At 37.3% G+C, this 18,882-nt stretch overlaps 2 protein-coding genes across 6 annotated transcripts; one reads left to right on the forward strand and one right to left on the reverse strand.

The window, feature by feature from the left end:
* Positions 1 to 5,435: 5,435 nt before the first annotated feature.
* LOC117620679 lies at positions 5,436 to 6,621 on the forward strand. Of its 2 annotated transcripts, none has more exons than XM_034350825.1 (3): positions 5,436 to 5,777; positions 6,001 to 6,128; positions 6,247 to 6,621. In XM_034350825.1, the coding sequence occupies exons 1-3, from the start codon at positions 5,622 to 5,624 to the stop codon at positions 6,320 to 6,322; spliced, it is 360 nt and encodes a 119-aa protein (XP_034206716.1). In that variant the 5' UTR covers positions 5,436 to 5,621; the 3' UTR covers positions 6,323 to 6,621. The 2 variants fall into 2 exon arrangements, with proteins under 2 accessions (XP_034206716.1, XP_034206715.1); XM_034350824.1 differs by having other exon boundaries at positions 5,441 to 5,777; positions 6,252 to 6,621.
* Positions 6,622 to 7,079: 458 nt separating this feature from the next.
* LOC117620678 (1-phosphatidylinositol-3-phosphate 5-kinase FAB1B) lies at positions 7,080 to 17,070 on the reverse strand. 4 transcript variants are annotated; one of them, XM_034350823.1, is made up of 14 exons: positions 16,561 to 17,070; positions 16,213 to 16,389; positions 15,100 to 16,063; positions 14,695 to 14,818; positions 14,081 to 14,619; positions 13,130 to 13,283; positions 12,660 to 13,004; positions 11,456 to 12,334; positions 11,039 to 11,370; positions 10,553 to 10,676; positions 10,298 to 10,468; positions 8,381 to 9,892; positions 7,935 to 8,201; positions 7,080 to 7,785 (listed from the first exon to the last, which is right to left on the reverse strand). In XM_034350823.1, exons 3-14 carry the CDS (start codon positions 15,717 to 15,719, stop codon positions 7,462 to 7,464), a joined length of 5,391 nt encoding a protein of 1,796 aa, XP_034206714.1. In that variant the 5' UTR covers positions 15,720 to 16,063; positions 16,213 to 16,389; positions 16,561 to 17,070; the 3' UTR covers positions 7,080 to 7,461. The 4 variants fall into 4 exon arrangements, with proteins under 4 accessions (XP_034206714.1, XP_034206712.1, XP_034206711.1 ...); XM_034350821.1 differs by having other exon boundaries at positions 14,081 to 14,818; positions 16,304 to 16,389; XM_034350820.1 differs by having other exon boundaries at positions 14,081 to 14,818.
* Positions 17,071 to 18,882: the final 1,812 nt, after the last annotated feature.

Below are 18,882 nucleotides of genomic sequence, written 5' to 3' on the forward strand. Positions count from 1 at the left end.
TCTAATTCCTTGTAAAACCTTCATATGTAAACTCCTATATATACCTCCTTATGGAGAAGAATAAAGAACAACCTAAGATATTCAAACCATATTCATATTTTAGCATGGTATCAGAGCAATCGATCATCGGTTGTCTCTAAATTCTCATATCAAATTTCTTCAAACACAAACCCTAAATCCTCATATCAAATTTCTTCACAAAACCCTAAACACAAATTCTTTTTTTGTTCTCTTATTCTTAAATCCTTCCACTGCCATGAATATCGTCTCATCTTCCCAAACCACTGCCTTCACTTCCTCATCCTCCAAAATTGCCACAACAGGTTCCCACGGTTATGTTTTGCATAGTTCTTCAAAGAAACACATCTGGGTCATTGACACCGGAGCCACTGATCACATGACCTTTGATCCTGGACAACTTACCTCTCATACACCGTCTTCTCAATCGGTGGTGTCTAATGCCAATGGACATTTCCAGCAGTAAGATGATTGGTTGTGGTACTATGAGGGGCAAACTCTAACCCACAAAAAAAAAAAGAAAAAAAAATGAAAGGGCTATGTTTATTGACGTATCCCAAGAAGATGTTGTTTATTTCTTGACTCTGATGACCCCTTCTCTTCAAGGGGAGAAGGGGAGTGAAGAGAAGTTGTTTTGTCTCTAAACCCTTACCTCAAATTTCTCAAATTTCTTCAAATTTCTCATATTCAAATCCAAACCCTTATCTCAAATTTCTCAAATTTCTTCAAATTTCTCATATTCAAATCCAAAACCCTAAATCAAACTTCTCGTATTTTTTTCCCCAAATCCAAATCTCTCAAATCTAAAGTCCTCAAATCCTCTTATCCAAATCCCTAAACACATACCATCAAATCTTATACACATACCTCTTAAATCCAATTCCTACATCAAATTTCTCACATCACCTTCCTCACCTTCTCATATCATATCTTACTTCCGCTGCGATGTCAAGAACCCATACGATTCTCCATCTTATTGCAGATTCACAGAAGTATGCGGTCAACCCAGACTCCTTCTTCTATCACCACCACCAAAGGTTCTACTCTTCATACGTCCTCCAAGATCAGATATTGCATATGATGTGAGTGTGGAAGAGTATTTCATGACTCACTTACCAAGTTGGGCACCAACTTGAGGAGGAGTGTTGACGTGAGTCTCCTAATTAATCAAGGAGATTTACTTCCTTGATTAATTAAGAGATTTACTTTCCTATTTTTTTTTAATAAGTGATAAATCATTGTACAATTATGAGATACTTTCCTAATTCTTTACTATATCTAATTCCTTGTAAAACCTTCATATATAAACTCCTATATATACCTCCTTATGGAGAAGAATAAAGAACAACCTAAGACATTCAAACCATATTCATATTTTAGCAGAAAAGATCCTGATGAGCTCCACATCTTTGTAGGCTTTGCCTGAGAGTTTCTCATGAAGTATCTTAGCCTCTTTCTTTGCCAAGGGCACACTGATCTCATCTCCCTCGTATCGGTAAGTGCTTAAAAGATGAATCAAAAGCTATGACAGAATCAACAATCAGAGAAAAGGAAGAAAAAATAAATTCTAGGCAGCAATGTAGTTGAAGATGTTTGAACAAATCGCTTCCAATTCAATTCAAGAAATTGGATAACAATAGAAGATCAAGACGATACGGTTTCAACTAGCCAATTTGACATTTGAGAGCACAATCAGATTAAGAATGAGTTTGGAGGTTGGAGGTTGAAGGTTTGTACCTTGCACACGTCTCCAGATCTACGGTATGCAACATCTGGCTCTGGAAGAATCGCCGTTGTCGGCGTCGGCGAACAGGAAATCCCGGTTGAAAATCGGGAACACCATACAGATCCGGCCATTTTGGAATATACCGTTGGCGGAAATCGGCGATCTATCGGAATTAGTGCAAGTGAAAGATAAATCGTCTTCATCTTCGTTCTTCTCGCAATCATAGAGTCATTAATGAATGTAGAACTTTTTCCATAAATCCTGTTATTAGTGTTAATTTTACCTAAAAAGTCTGAAGCCAAGTATTTTAAGAGGCAACCTACCATTCAGATTATAGTTCCTCGATTGAGACGACAACACTCACGAATATTTTCAAGTGCTGCATTGAGACAATTTTTGCATGATGCATATTACGTGCCATCTCTAGTAAAATTCCAACATTGTGCTTACCCATATAAAAGTATTTTCTTCTGTTGCATATTTTGATGTGCTAGTGCTACCAACGATTGCACTTTGATAGCTTGAATCTGGTATGTCTTTAGATAAAATTTTTTGTCAGTAATGAAATCAAGTTATTATCATAATTCCCATTAGCTAAAAATTCTACATGATTGAAGCAACTATGTCCCAAAACACAAGGACCATTAGTTAGATAAGATGAGGAATCTTGGAGAAAAACAAAGAATAGTAAAAGACTCACAAGGATGAATGGTTTTGAGTAAAGCATGTTCAATAAATTGAACGAAGATTTAGTTTAATTCCTTAAAACAAACGCATATACATACACATATATAACAATCACGATCATCTTGGTTCAATTTATATGACATATATTCATTACACTTTCGTCTAGTCATAGCGGTATACATGTTATAATTTAATTAGGCTCTTATTAGTTTTGTGTTATGATTATAGGATACTACTTATAAACTAATTCATGATTCGGCCAATTTGTTTCATAAAGAACCATGCTTGCTCTATATTAATATTCATAAGAAATAAAATTTTAAATCATTTTTAGAGAGCTACAAAATTAAATGATTGCCACTTTATGTATAGTTGATGGGTGATTGCACTTCATTTGTTCCTATATAATATATAGCACGTTTCAGTTGAAAGATTCTTCAAATAAGCTTATTTAAGGGACATCTTTGTAGGATTCACCATTCATTGTATTTCAATGATCCTAACTGTCTAGTTTGTAGATATTACCTAGATCATCTTTACAAAAAATCACTTGAATCCGAAATTATTTGACCACCCAATTAGATGGTTGTTATTATAGTATTTTCTTGAAGCACCGTGTTCGTCTATTTTGTTGGTCACAATTAGATACCTTAATGATTTTCAATTTGCATGATTTTTTGCAAGGATGATATATGAATGAAGACTTGAAAAATAGATAGTTGGATCGTTGAAAACAAATCGTAGGGGACTCTATTTAAGGGATCCCTCAATATAAGGGGATTATATCCCTCAAATTTAATTGAAGGACGCCTTTTAGGGTCTTGTACATTTTTTTTTGGACGATCCAAACCGTCTATTTTTTAAGTCTTTATTCATAGCTCATTCTTGTGAAAAATTAGACAAATTGAAGACAATTTCAGCATCTAATTGTGACCAACAAAATAGACGAACACAATGATTAGAAAATACTAAAATTACAATTATTAATTGAATGATCAAATGATGTCAGATTCAAGTGATCTTTTGCAGAGATGATCTTTGAAGGAATATCTACAAGATAGACGATTCAGATTTTTGAAGTACAATGTGGAGTCAGCCCACAAAACGTTTGTGGAGTCCACCATGCATTGTCTTTCAATGATCCGAACTATCTAATTTTTAGATATTCCATTAAAGATCATTTTTGAAAAAAATCATTTGGATGACTTGAGTGAGGGGTAATGGTTAGAGTTGCATGTTTTTCTATTACATTTCTGTCTGGTTTTATTGATGATGCTTACAAATTCCAATTGGGATGACCTGAGTGAGGGGTCACATATATACAATGGGAGGACCTGACGAACTCTTGTGTTTGGGTATACTCTGTGAAATATAACCATGAAAATGACAAACTCTCCCCTACCTTATCATGCAAGTTGGATTAAATCGACGGTAAAGGTACGTAGTCGGCCTTTACCCAACCTTCAAGTAGGGTAAGATGAAAATATACCATAGGTATTTTGTGCTTAATTTCACTCTCGCATTTCAACTTGGTGCTTTCAATTCAATTTGAATCTCATTATGTGTGTGTTTTTATATATAAAGAATACAAGAGATCATGGTCCATTTAGGAGATGCATAGATTCTGAATAATAAATTGATGAAGAAAGGCTGGCTTTGATGCAAGCAAGCACATTGATCAATGTGTCTTAAAGGCACATGACATGAGGCTAAAATCTTCAAGAATTGAATGTAATGAGAAGAAAACTTGCACGACAGGGAAGCAGAATCACCTCAAAAGGACTTGTTTGATTCGTTAAGTTTGCCTAACATTTGACTCTCCTCCTCCTCCTCCTCCTAGTTCTTAAACCAGACACACAAACATTAAAAACTAGATACTGCACATTTAAATATAGTAACAAGTACTTACAGCCAGTTGACATTTGATGTCATGATCCTATAATAATAAGACACGATGGGTTACGTCCAAAGAAGAAAAAAGAAAGGTGATATGTAATAATTACTACTTTTAAATTGCTTATCCCAACCTCTTAAATTTTTTTTACATTATCTCTGCATCAAGGCTATGTTCTTGTCGCTGTGCAATTCATATAGAAATGCTCATAGTGGAACAACACCAAAACACATGCTCCATGATTACACGATCAACATTTAGCCATATTAATGTGGTCATGTTGAAGGTAAGTTCTCATTGAAAAGTCACATTTTCTGTTGAAAGAAAGATGGTTGCTTACGTTCGTTTCATGAAACGGATGTCTCACACTTGGTATATCATATGAATGGCACACGGATTATACGGGTGTAGGCAACTTCTTCTCCTGCATAAGATATTCCATTTCTTTTTAAAGCCTTTTACACCATGGGCGGTGATGCGATGGGCAGGCATGGTGGTAAGTCTAGTTGGAAAACACTGCCTCAGACAATGGTATAAGAATAAAGAAGAGATTATTATTCTATGAACCCTTGATTTTGATTGATAGATCATTTTTTTTTTTTTTCTAAAATAAATTGCTGGTGCAGAAGAAGTCCGATGCAGAGCCAATAGCTGAGCAAGTTACAAGTAAAAGCAAGGATAATTTATTATATTCAGTCACTAGACATAGCAAATTGAATGATGTTGCAACATCATAACTCCTACAAAAATAGCCAAGGGCTCTCCATGTGCATCTTCTATTTTATACAACTTTCCCCATCTCATAATATTATTGTTTGCCCATATTTAATTGTCCTTTCTTTTTCTTTCTTCTTTTTTGGTTTTTCAAAACAAACAGATGAACATAAAAATACCCCAGCAAAAAGAGAAAAAAGAATAAAAGAAAGAATAAATTCTCCGTAAATTCCATGGATGACTTATTATGAATTTATGAAAAGACCCCACCAACCAATGATCTCAAAACAGGCAGAGCATCAACCAATAAGCTAACTTGGGTTTCACCGGCAACAACAGGTAGAAGATAAGCAAGATGGGCCCAAGAGTTCTATATTTACTAATATAATGCACCATGATAAGACATAACCCATCAATAATTGAATTTTATATCTGTACTTTGATCATCCCGCAAAACCAGAAAAATACTTATACGACTAGAGCATCATTCTATTTGTGGTTAAGCCAACCAACAGTACTTCGTCTTCTTCCTCATCCACTGCTTCTTCTTCTTCTTCCTCTTCTTTCTGTCACATAAGTTCAATGGCTGCAACATGTTGCTTCTCCCCTTGTATCCCAACCCAAAAATCTGGTCCAGCAATAAGGCCTTTCAGCAGAGTTTTGAGGCTCAAACACTGTCAAGTTTCTGTCAAGATCAAAAGCTCTACACTCAAGATCAGATGCTCCTTGAGAGAAGAGGTCAATATTTTTTTTCCTCACTAATTTTCCTGTTTCCAGTCACTGAGGCAAGAATTTTAACTGCACAACTACTTTTTTTCACAGAAGAAGACCCTGAAAATCAGCATCAGTCACCAACTTTTTTTTTTCTTTTCTAAAACAAAATGGGGTGAAATGGGATTTGTTCAACAAACATTTCTTGTTAATATCTGATTGTATTTTTTTTTTTCTTTTCTTGTTACAGGTTTTTGAGGATCGGTCCAATGGAATTATTTGCTACAAAGATGACAGAGGTGAAATAATTTGTGAAGGATTTGATGAGGGTCCTAGATATTATCACCAACAGAATCCAAGAACAGGTTGTCAACCCAGGTAGATGATCAATTAATCATAATCTTAATCACAATCTTAACACAAATAAGCATGGATTATGAAATTGATCACCTAGTTTATTTTAGGCTCATCTGATTATTTACTGGTTTTGGTCAAGTTCAGCAGAGACGCTGAGATCTTTGATCTACTTCAACAACAAAGGTGGCTTAATTTTATCACAGACACAGAATTGAACCGTGCTGATAAAGGCAGTGTTCTGCAAGAGGACATCAAAAACTGCAATGGCTTCAACACTCACCGCTAATCAGCTCAACCCAAGTGTCAAGTCTCTTGTCAAATCATATAAAATGGTTCCACAACTTTAATATGCCCCCAATTATAATTATGTAACATATATATAAAGAAAGGCATATCCTTCAATGAATCATATAATTGAATATCATGCATAAATGCAATGTCTTTGAAGCACATTCTTTTTTCTTCTTTTTTTCTTCTTTGTTTTTTTCCAGAATGTAGAGGGTCAAATTCCCAATCCTCTCTCCTTCCCGATATATTTTCAAAAGACCCCACAAGTGTAGTAGTTTAGAATAATTGCTCATAAGTTCGAGTCCTAGCATTCGTGTAATGTGTGAAAACAAAACGGTCTATATAAAAATCAGTTCACTAATTCACTCAGTTCAATAAGCAATTACATGGATAGTAAAAGATAATATAAATTTCTATTTTCTTTTCCTTTTGGCGTTCTTTGACCAAGCCCTATGCTTGGGTTTTCTTAACGACATTTGACTAGAGCTATCCTTTATTATGTCAAGATATGAGCAATCCTTTTAGTACTGGAACAGCTGCAGGTCCACTGGCAGATATGCAGTCCACAGGCTTTTCACTTTTAGACTCGGAAGTCATGGTTCTGGTCACCAGTTTAAAAAACACACAAAACACACGGGCACACAAGCACAGAGTCTGAGCCACATGAACCAACAGAAACCAAACTTTGGAAGAGAGCAAAATTGAATTGCAAATTAACATCAATCTAATGTACAGATATACAAGACTAAACGATTCACTGAATATAGATGTTGTAATGCTAAATACATCAAGAATCATATTCCTATAAGGATTTCATGGAGAGGTCATCCAATTATATATCCACGACCAAAATTTCCATGGCTTCGACGGCCTTCTTCTGCATCTTCTAACAAAATAATCATGAATTTCTCAAGTAAAGATTAAATGCAAATGACACTGCTATACAAAAGAATTGGGATATCAAAAAAGAAAGGAAAGTGAATGAATGATGAAAAAATGAAATCATGTGGCAGGGTCAATTCCTGAATCACATGCTTTAAATGTACACGTGGACTGACTCACAGTGTCATTCAACCGAATTACCACCATGTGCATCTTCGCCAAAATCAGAATGGGATGTACTTGGAACAATAGAGGGAGGAGACCACTGATCTGGAACCATCAAAAAGTAGGTTGTCATTGCTTTCCTGAACCTTTTCTTGTATTGCTTCGGTGAAATTACAGTTGGAGATGCGTTCTTTGGCCCACCAAGGATGCCTGAAGCTTTAACCCAAGTTTCAAGGTGCTTATCCCATGTGTACTGCCTCATAAAATCAATGATTCCAAGTACTAACTCATGCTTCTCTTCATCCACCCCAACCAGTAAAGAATAATCCATTACATCAATTGACTGCATCAGCACCGGTAGAGACATTAGAATGGGTAAGGGATTAATCTATGTTTAGTACACACTATACGGGAATACAGGATACCCCAATCAGAACATGCTCATACAAGGCATGCGAGTGCACACAAAAAGAGGAGAGTTTTAAAACTTACAGCAAGAAAAGCAGTGTCATTCCAGACAGCTCTCTCCAACAAACGCTTTGCCTTGTTTCCCACAAATATTGGAGATGTCGGCATTGCTTCAATCAAGTTCTGATCTAGCAGAACTTTGTTGCTCCCACTAGAATCAGGATTGTAACGAGACCGTGAAGATCCTTTGAGATCATAGAGCCGTGTCACATTCCTTCCAAACAGAAGATTCTCCATAACCAAAACATCTGTCTTTGACTCTTTCCCTCCCTTAAGATGCTTTGATGTAACCTTTCAATACAAATCCAACCACAGAAAGAGTAAGTATCACGAAAAATAATGTAGCTGATGCTGCAAGATACGGTATCAATATTTAGTAGTAGCAGTAGTAGTAGAAAATAGTTGTTACTAAAGTTGTCAGGTTAATCTGACTAGAATAGTTGACAGCTTTGAGGTTAACACAAAAGTACCTGATATATCCCCAGAATCTTTGCTAGGCATGTTGGACTTCCTGTGCCAATTGATTCAGATAGGTACTTGAAATATCCCGGTGCGAATTTTATGAAAGATTCCAGCTCTGTCTTGGTGACTTGTTTGATGATAAACCGGTCATCCGAGGTTTTAGCAAAAAAGACATTGCTCTTCCCACCTTGGGCTCCCCACTTTTTACAACGACTAAGGGATCTTACATAGTCAAGCTCAGAAGGACAACAAATCCTCCTTAAGGCTTCAAAACGATTCGCATAGTAACATGTCACAGAGTATTTAACCTTACCAAGTGGGCCATCATCTCCAAAGGAAACTCTTGCATGCAAAGCCTTTGTATACGAAAGCGGATCCAAACCCAGGGAGTTACGAGATCCAGATAAAGATAAAATGCTTTCCTCAGTAGACCCGAAGCTTCGATGAGATTCAGAAGCCGTGTCATCATCAGGATGGTGTGACTGCATAGTCAGTGAATCAGAAAAACTAGCATCCCCCTCATCACTTGTTTGCAAATGATAATCTGGTGATACGAGGGCATAAGCTATAAGACTTGTGGGCTCATCATCATATACAGGGACAACAGTATCATTAACACCCACGGGAAGAAGCAGCCTTGCCCCACCTTCCAGTTCCAACTCCCGAAAGGATGAAACATAGACTGGATTGTATTCACCAAGTGTGTCAAGCTTCTGAGCAGCAGATAAAAAATTCTTATTGAACCCACGATAGAAATTTAAAAAGGGCATTTTTAACCAGCTTACAGAGTCTTCCATATTCTCAGACCCCTTGGTCGACAATGCAGGTGAAACAGAATGGGCGACCTTGGGACCATTCTGGTATTCTGCATGGTCTAAATTTAATACCTCTTTCACTGGAGAGGCATTTGAATCTGCCATTGCTAAAACAGGAACTGCACAGGTATTGTCCTTTGCTATTCCAATTCCACTTTGATTTTCACCGGTCCATGCCGTGTCAAGGGTATCTGACAAATCCATTATAGGAAACTGGCCATCAGAGAGAGTCTTACGCATACTTGTCCTTGGTTTCAAAGGTTCAGATTGATCACAGATGCTCACTTCACCACGGAGATTAGCTTCATCTTCTTTTTCATTATTTGAATCTTGACCAATGTCTCTCTCTTTGTAAACCATGTTAGTATCGGCAGTGCTATCAAAGTCTCCCCCATGGTCAAATTCTTTGTTAAGCATTGCATCCACTAGAAAGGAATCACAACTATTATAACATTTCCCTGGCTTTATTGCCACATTCATATCAGCAATATTTCCATTATTAACCACAGGTTTCCACTCATCGGGAACTGAGCTGTTCAAACCATCCTGGAGGCTGTTGTTATCTAAATTGGCTGCATAAATCAAGCGGTGGTCCCACATATAAGATTGGAAAAGTAACTGCCTTCGCAATCGATTGATCTCCAGAATGTCAATAACAGGTTGTCCCTTTCTAGCTTCCCTGTTCAAAGTTTTTTGGAGTAATTCCTAAAAAAAGCGTCAACAAAAATATGATAAGCCAATTATCAAAAATCAGAATTTATTTCATATACAAAGACTGGTTAGAATACCATCTTCATCGACAAGACTATATTGATGTAAATGAAACTATAAAACCTACAAGATTATACATAAAAGTGACAAGAAAGTTTTGTGACAATCAAAGATACTTCCATCACTCATGTTACATTAAAGGAGCTTGTAGATGAATCAGAATGCATATAAAGAACTTGATTGATAAAGTATTATATCTGGTTCATCCGGATAATGTGCAGTGGAAAAGAAAAGGAAAAGAAAAAGTCTATATATATCAACTAGCCATGCATAAAGCTTAGTTTCTTGACATGAAATTCAGTAACTAAGGCTTGGCACATGAATAATTGAAGGCCTCACCTCAAATTCCACCTTCTCCTTTTGTAACATTCCTTCCAGTTCCACAATTTGGTGTCTTGATTCAGGTGTTACCATGCCAGTAGTATGTGACCCTGAACCAGATCTTTTCTCCGCAATTTGACGAAGAGCATTAAGTACTTCAGAAAAAAGAAGCTCTGCCCGTTCAACAACCTAATATAACCAGATAAACAAATCAGCTACATAAAGCAATAATGCAATGCAATCATGAAATATCCAAATGTATGGCAATTGTACCTCATCTGTTTCTTTTTGTATCCATTCCTGCTTCTCATAATTGAAATCCAGTTTGGCAGGTGGAAGGTAGACAGAATGAACATCAATTGATGCATACCGAAAGCAAGCAACCATTTTCCCAAATCTGCATGAGTACACATTGACAGTGAGAGAGAGAGCGAGAGAGAGAGAGAGAGAGAGAGAGAGAGAGAGAGAGAGAGAGAGAGAGAGAGAGAGAGAGATTTTTAGGAAATTATCATTCAACCCGCATATCAGTTTGGTACGTGCTAGTCGTGTGACTACTTGACTGGCCATGATGAAGTTATTTTTAGCATATACTTGAAATTTAACGAGAGATGATAAAAGTGGGAGGCTAACATCGTCCAACTGAATTATGCATAACCGACAGAGTCAGGTCCCAACACACAGAAGAAAAAACTATCATATCAATCATATTGTAATTTGTATGTTACCACATGTTCAAATTATGGGTGACAGCGAAAATACCCATAGAAACGAAGACAATCTCTATGTAAAGAATGGCCACAGCTCGCCACCCTGCTTGCAGCCGCATGGTTTGAAAAACTGAGCTCCAGAAACTTCCCAAATGATAAACCCCATGCAGCATCAGACATCACTATTCTGCGAGTAGCCGGAGGGAATCCATTGATCCTTGGACACCTCAAGCATCTGTGCCACATCCAGATCCTTCCTTCCTTCTCACCTGGTAAGAGAATTTCCGGTAGCTTCTTAACAGATATAGTAAGTGTACCCTGTCGATGAGTATAACAATGAACATGTGCTTCTGATGGCATCTCGCAAGAATGGCATTGATAACTCTGACACATAGTTAAGAGTTTTCAGTTTCAAGTTGTATCGCAAAGTTCCAAAAAAGAAGGAACATAAAAGTCAAAAAGAACTCACCAGATCAAATAAATGGTCCCGTAAAAACCGTCCTAAAGGTTTATCAAAACTGCCATAGTATTTTATTCGAAACAGATGAGACCTCTCACAGACAGTCCCCTTCCACACGCACCGGGATGACAAGGAAACCAAAATGCTCTGATGGTCAGAAGGTGACGGAGGAAACTCTTCATTCATAGGTTCTGGGTCCTCAACCTGGGTATTACCATCTTGATGAAGCAATGAATTGTCTGAACTACCTAGTTGATTTCCAATACCTTGATCATTTTGGGTGTTGGCCAAGATACCTTGTCCCAAAGCCTCTAAAGGCCTCATGCTATTGACAATGGGATGATTAGACATCATATCAGAGCCATTTTTTATTGCAGAAGCTTTCACCACCGAAGATTCTTTAGAACCCATTTCATTTTGACCATCAAATATGTGGTAAGGAGAAAGACTATTATGATAAGAATCTGAAACATTCCCAGACGCGGCAGAGTATAAAGCAGTAGAATTGGTGAAACGTGAAGTGGGATGCGTGGGTAGAGAGGTACGACCACTAAGTACACAAGGCTGTATACTGTTAATGGCTGAATTCAAATCTGAAACTGGGACACTGTTGGATCTTCGTGGCTCATTGTGAGGTTGAACTCCCGGAGACTGTCCATTGACAGCAACACTAAAACCAGGTACTGTTGAGATGGACCTCTCAATGCTTGATGCTTTATCTGGAAGTGCCACAGTTATTGGAGAATTTAATGGGAGCTCCGGCAGAGAGGCTCCTTCATCAGCAAGGAAGGATGTCTCCAAACCCAAGTGATATGCCGCGAAAATCCCATACTGAACCACATGCTTCACTTTTTTCAACTCATCCCCATTAGCACCTCTAAGTAAAATCTGGAATGGCATAGACAAGATAGATAAATGAATACATCACAGCATTGCAGAATAGCACGTACAGTATACAAGAATAACAAATTTGTTGAGCGTCATATTTAAAAAAATCTTCATAAATAGGTGTAGTTGGGAGTAGCCTGAGACCACAATTCTGTGGGTCTTGGCAAAATGATCAGGAACCACTACCCGCAAACAACTGATGGCCATCATCTTTGTGGATGGATGAGTGCAACCAAGCTATTTATAAGCCTTTTGAACTTTTACCTTATTCAATTTGTTATAAAGTGATCACGGTCCCTATCATATGTTAGTTTTGAGGACTTACAGTACAACCCAATGGCTTCGGGCAGCCTTCAAAATACATCAATGTCTTCACCAGTTTTTTCCCACCCTGACCGGCGGAACCAAGATCTTCCAGGAACCTCTCCACATGAAATAAATCACAGTAGCCCAACTTTTGTGATGAGAGATGATCAATTGACGGCACAATTTGAGCACCTGTGCAGCGAGCTATGCGCTCTAAAAGTGGCCTCTTGATATTCAGAACAAGTGATATGTCTTTTGCAAGAAGATATTCCTGAGCATATCGAGAAACTGATTTCTCTACAAGAAGGACATCTGGGTGGTGTGCATCGATCTTTGCTACTGCCATTTTTAAGTGGTCCATCTCCTAGATAAGGATATAAGCGCATAAGAATGATTTTTTTTTGGTAATTAAGGAAAAAACATAGTTTCCAATGCACTAGAGGCCATCAAGTGAAAAACTAAGAGGAGAGAAGATTAGACAATCACAACCTGCTGCAACAGAGTATCAAAACTTGACAAGAGGTTAGACACACGCTGGTACTCAAGAGCGCCACCAAGGATCATAAACCGAGGTTTCTCTATTTTTGATGTCATTCGTCGATGAGCCACATTTTTCTTACACACAACTCCTTTGACCACCATACTAGAAGAAAAGCAATTAAAACCTTAGAAAACAAACAACCTTTTCAAAGCTTCTACAGCAACAATATTCTTTATATTTTGATTCAGAGGACGGGGAGGGCAATAGTCAAATCCACAACACTGGAGCTATAATCCCCCACATATCAACTACAATAAATACACCCATTTGAATTAAAGTGCAGGATTTTCTTTCTTTTTTCGATTAAAAAAAAGTTACTCGTCAGTACAATCTAAGTAGGCATAAGCTCATGGATCACGTGACAACGGCACGTGCAATCTTTCTTCAAACTCGTCAGTACAATCTAATGCAGCGTTTTCTTTCTTTTTTCCCCTCAAACTCGTCAGTACGATCTAAGTAGGCAGAAGCTTAAAAACAGAAAATATTAGAGACCTACAACTATGAACTGGACAGTATCATATCCAAGAACATCCCTAGCAGTTTTACTCATGTTAAATATGCATTGCAATAATTCATAAGAACAAATCCACTTTAAAAAGTAGAGAAAACTTAGCTCTATTCATTAAATATGAATTAAGAAGTAGAGATTGAAAAGTCTTGCATTCATAGAAAAGAAACACTGATACCTTCTAGATCTAAATAGAGAATTCTCTTTAAAATGATTATTGAAATATCTCTTCTTTTGTTATTACAAAATGGATAACTATGCAAAAGTAATTTGCGCTCGTATAGCTTCACCCGTGTTTCATTTATCATTCTTGCAGAAAAATAAAGCCATTAAATCAATGATGTGTAGTAGAAGTATGCATGACATATCCAAATCATAATGCACCATTTACCTATCGCATCGAGATCCAGAAGCTATGCATTTAACTTTTACATAACCACCTGGGTCCATCCCTCCACCTTTGCTCATATCTGGCTTTAATAGTGTAGCAGCCTCCCAAGACAGAGATGTAATGATCTCCAGCCAACCTTCACTTTCTCCTTCCTGGCCGATAGGAAGGTTCTCAACCTGCAATAGCTGAGCTACCAAAGCCCTAAAGTGTCCATCAACCACATTCTTCATGGCCCTCTTGTGCTCCTCACCTGACCGGTCCCTATTGCGATACTCCCCACTTCCAAAACTGCTTGATGCACGTAAACGCCCCCACTCTCCTGTAGCATCACCATCATCATCATCATCAACCAAAACAGTTTCCCTTTCATCTTCTTCATCTTCTGGTTCGGGGGGGAGCCAGAGCAGTCCATTGTTCTCAAAATCAACAGGTTCTGCATCAACATCCCCTGGAGAATATAATGAGGAAGATGCCTCACATTCATCACCAGTATCATGCTCATCTTCTTTTTTTCCAAGCTGTGGGATTTCCTCCAAACTCTGTGAGTCAAAACTGTGAAGTAATGAGGAGCTGCTTAAATTCTTTGCATTAATATTCTCACCGTCAGGATGCACCTTATTTGATCCATCGTCATTGCTCATCTCATCAAACTCAATGTGACTAAAGTAGTCATTGGCATTAGGATAATTCTTCGAATCTGACTGATATACACCATACTCAACATCATCATCATCACTCCTGATGCCAAAGAATAAATAACCAATTAGTAGCTACTAGCTGCTAACAATACTACTAAGTATATATCAATTTCCAAGCTTAAATAACAGATAAACTTTTAAATTTTATTCATTGTTATCTTCTTCTAAATTATGCAAAGAATCAGGATCATCAATAACTTAAAATGCAGTTCACAATTGAAGTAATAATAACAAGAAGTTTCTGGATGAAAGAATATGTAAACAAGGGCTTTAGACATGTCCTATTGTGGATCCAACACGAAGCACAAAGGAAATACAAACCGGGTTGTTGAAATTTCATAATGGTTTGTCGATGGATCCCCTATATCTGCTACAAAATCATTGCTTCTCCAGGATGCGAATTTGCTTTGCTTTTCTGTGCTAGTACTCATTAGAGATGATTGACACGGGCTAAAACCAGGACTATCTTGGTGTCGTTGACATGGTCCAGCTGAATATGGCATTGAGTTAAGAGTGAAGCTACTACTGCTAGCAGTGCAGCAAGACTTAAAGCTAACAAAACTTGTTTCTGATGGCGATGTGCTAAGATCTATGTTGTTAATTGAGATTCCATTATCAGGAATAGCAATGCCTTGCTCCCGTTGCTTGTAACAATAATTGCATACACGAATCTTCTCCCGATCTTCCCGATCTGTCCTTGGGTCACCAGATGGGGCAGGAATTGAGTTTCCTGTACACTTAGCACAGAAAACTCTTCCACAAAGTCGACAATGATGTTTACGGTTAAATACAGTGAACTGTGCATCACACTCATAGCATACCCTACAGCTACCATCAGGCATCCAAAAATCCCTCGAAACATTTGCTGGCTCTGAACGCCAAGGGATCAACGATTTCAGCATGGAAATGAAATGAGAGAATACCTTGTTGGGCGCAGCCATCGACAAACGACTCTGCTGCCCTGCTCATTTGCCACTCTTAACAAGCCAAACTCTAGATGGTTGACCAATTTACCACAATGAAAGGTGGAGTGCCCAAACAATACCAAAATTAAAACACTAAATATTTTTATCACCGCTCTTAACAATCATGTTCTTGATAGAAACTGGGCAAAATTCACCCCAAATGAAAGAAGCCTACCAAAATCAAAACACTAAAGTTTCTGATTAACACTTAGCGCATTTATTCTTTGCTCATCAATCACCCATCGGCAGCAACTTCTGAAAGCACTAAGGCAGCTCCTGGCTCTCTATTTCAATTCAAGAGATGACTTCTCTAACAGAACCTGGCAAGAAAGAAAAAACAAGGCATACCTTGAGTTAATCTTAAATTCAAATTTGTACACCAAGATCCTACTTCCCGCACAATTCAACTTCTGATCCCAAAAATAAAAAATTCCTCAGACTACAGCTCAATTTGCCAAACAAAACTAACCCGAGTCACAAAGTTAAAATGAATACAAAGAGGAACACTGGATTGAGAAAACCCAGAAGCTCAAAACCCCAAACACCTTCTTAACCACTACCATTGAGATTAAAGCACGCTTCTTTCTGTGACCAAACTCACACCCATCTGTCTCCAATCACTCCCACGCGTAACCCAATAAGTCCCCTATGCAAAAACAAACCACACATTAAAAAACAATCCCCATGTAACACCAACATAAAAAAGAAACGTTATTTGTCTATACACACACAAACTCTGCTACTAAGAAACAAAAAATTCAAAAACCAAAAAAAAAAAAGTCTCTTCTTTTTTGGTACAATTGGGTTAAAATTTTACCTTGTGATTCAAGTAAAACGAAGATGAAACCGCAATCAGATCTTCCTCCAGTGAAAACCGGAAGGGGGCACCTTGTAGATTGCCGCCACGTGCCCTCGATAAACCGAGACAAACCAAAAGCTCCAAGAGAATGACAGAGACGCGTCGGTCGGTAGAGAAAAGCTGCGAAAACCCTCCTACCCAGAAATCGATTCGTTCCCAATTCAAAGCCCAAACGCTTCAATTCTCGATCCAAGGCGCCAATTTTTGTTGTACCCAGAAAATCTCAGAGCAATAATATAACAGCTACCATCTTCGTCGATTTTGCAATATCAATTCTCTGAATCCAGTCCCTCGTGTTTGTTTGTATGCATGCACACACCACATTAAATAGCAGCAACAATCCGAAGACAAAAAATCTCGTTATATATACGAAGAACTCGAATATCAGATTGAGTAATGTTTATTTTATTTTAATTTTTTTTGAATTTCTGTTTCGTGCTTTTTCTCCCTGCTCAATATTTTTTTATTGTTTTCGTTTTTATTTTTTTTCCTGTGGCAGAGATACACACGCTCCTATTAACGTGCTTGTTAGCTTACCATTTTTCTCAAAAGTAATTATTTTCTTCTTCTTTTTTTTTCTCTATATCCAAAAACGACGTCACTTTCATAGAAGTCAGAGCCAACTCTGAGTAGTAATTAGTTGGCGAAATATCGAAAGTATCCTCGGCGTGTGTTCCTGCAGGAACATATATAGATTTTATGTACGTGTTACGTTTTGACTCCGACTGGCACCTGTGTGCACTTTAGTAATTTAATATCATTGTCCAAAAACGCAAGCAAAATTTTACCCAAAAAAAACAAGCAATTATTTGCTGTCTGTCCAAATCTCCAAATCTCCAAATTTCCAAATGGATTTGTATAAACCAAAACGCGTCAGCGGCCCATTGACATTGATACTCAACAAGCCAGCCCCTACGCTGTTTTCATGGCCAACGCAATGTTTTTATTAAATAATTTCAATAAATTTTATTTTTCAACAGAATTAATTTGATAATTGTTGTTTGTTATGATGCTTATCTTTCTAATTTCTTGATTTGGGAAATTTTTATTTTATTTTTAAGCTGCAATAAATTTATATTAGTGTATTTGGTCAAGAATTAAGATTACGGCTATGTGGTATAACTTGTTTACATGTTATGGGGGGAATTTCAACCCTATCATCCACCCATATTATAACACGTGTATAAGTTATATCACGTGCCTGTACTACCGTACTATTCTATAATTTCTCCTTTTTTTCTCTATGTTCGTTTTATTTATTTATTTATTTATGTTTGGTCCACACAGATTTGATTTGAGCAGCAGATTCACAGCTCACACACTGCTCAAGCCATAAAAGGACAAATAATTAGAGATTCTTTATTGTGATTAGTTGTTCCTAAATACAATTAGATTCTCAGTCACTACCTTACCTATTTTATATTTATATTGGATATGATTGTTGAGAAATATATAAGCCCTCTGTATGAAACCGTGTCACCAGTTGATATAAGATGAATAAGGAGTTGCCTTCATCATCATATACCCTAAGTCATGCATAGGTACATAGAATACACTCATATATTTTTGTTCTTTCAATTTTTAACCAACTAGTTTGTAGTCGGGTATTATTTTTCTTCTCAATATCGGAAGAGATCACAAGTTTGTATTGCATTTACTATCTGTTTTAGAACCATTTTCACTTTTTAGATTGATATTCAAGTTCATCCGAGTCTCTTCTTAACAAAAGGACCATGACATAGTCATATAGTCAAAAGCAACTCTATAAATTTCTGAATTCAAACCAGCCTTCATCTTCCAACCAATGCGTCCAAGGTTTTTGATTGATTGCTAGGCTTTCTTTTGGTTTTGTTTTTGTTCTTTTTGGGGTAAAGGCAAGGCCCAAAACCAACCAAAACTGACAAACACATGCTCATGCCCCCATTTATATATCAGCTAGCTACAATATTTCTTTCCATCTGCATATGCTGAATGAATCCTGCAACTCCAAGACTTTTTAAAGAGATTAACAGCTGGTAATGAGCCCATAGCACAACCTCAACACTTTGATCAATATGTATCATTTTTTAGGTTATTGATGTTTTTGATTAACCTGGTTTTCTTGAGCTGGGTTAGGCCAACTCATCAAGAACAAAGGGCTTGCATAAACAGATGAAAGAAAGTCGTTCTTAATAGGATGTTTCCCTATATTATAACATGTGTACAAGATATACTACGTGGTTGTACTACCATAGTATTCTATAATCATTCTCACCTCTGCTGCTGCCAAGGAATTGAACC

This window comes from Prunus dulcis, chromosome 3, assembly GCF_902201215.1.
Source record: "Prunus dulcis chromosome 3, ALMONDv2, whole genome shotgun sequence".
Taxonomy (NCBI): domain Eukaryota; kingdom Viridiplantae; phylum Streptophyta; class Magnoliopsida; order Rosales; family Rosaceae; genus Prunus; species Prunus dulcis.

Coding starts and splice junctions, on each gene's coding strand:
- LOC117620679 (XM_034350824.1), top strand. CDS start 5,622: ATGGCTGCAACATGTTGCTTCTCCCCTTGTATCCCAACCCAAAAATCT. Junction 5,778..6,000: donor GATGCTCCTTGAGAGAAGAG/GTCAATATTTTT, acceptor TTCTTGTTACAG/GTTTTTGAGGATCGGTCCAA. Junction 6,129..6,251: donor AGAACAGGTTGTCAACCCAG/GTAGATGATCAA, acceptor GGTCAAGTTCAG/CAGAGACGCTGAGATCTTTG.
- LOC117620678 (XM_034350822.1), bottom strand. CDS start 15,719: ATGGCTGCGCCCAACAAGGTATTCTCTCATTTCATTTCCATGCTGAAA. Junction 12,335..12,659: donor CGAAGCCATTGGGTTGTACT/GTAAGTCCTCAA, acceptor ATGCCATTCCAG/ATTTTACTTAGAGGTGCTAA. Junction 11,371..11,455: donor GGGACCATTTATTTGATCTG/GTGAGTTCTTTT, acceptor ACTATGTGTCAG/AGTTATCAATGCCATTCTTG.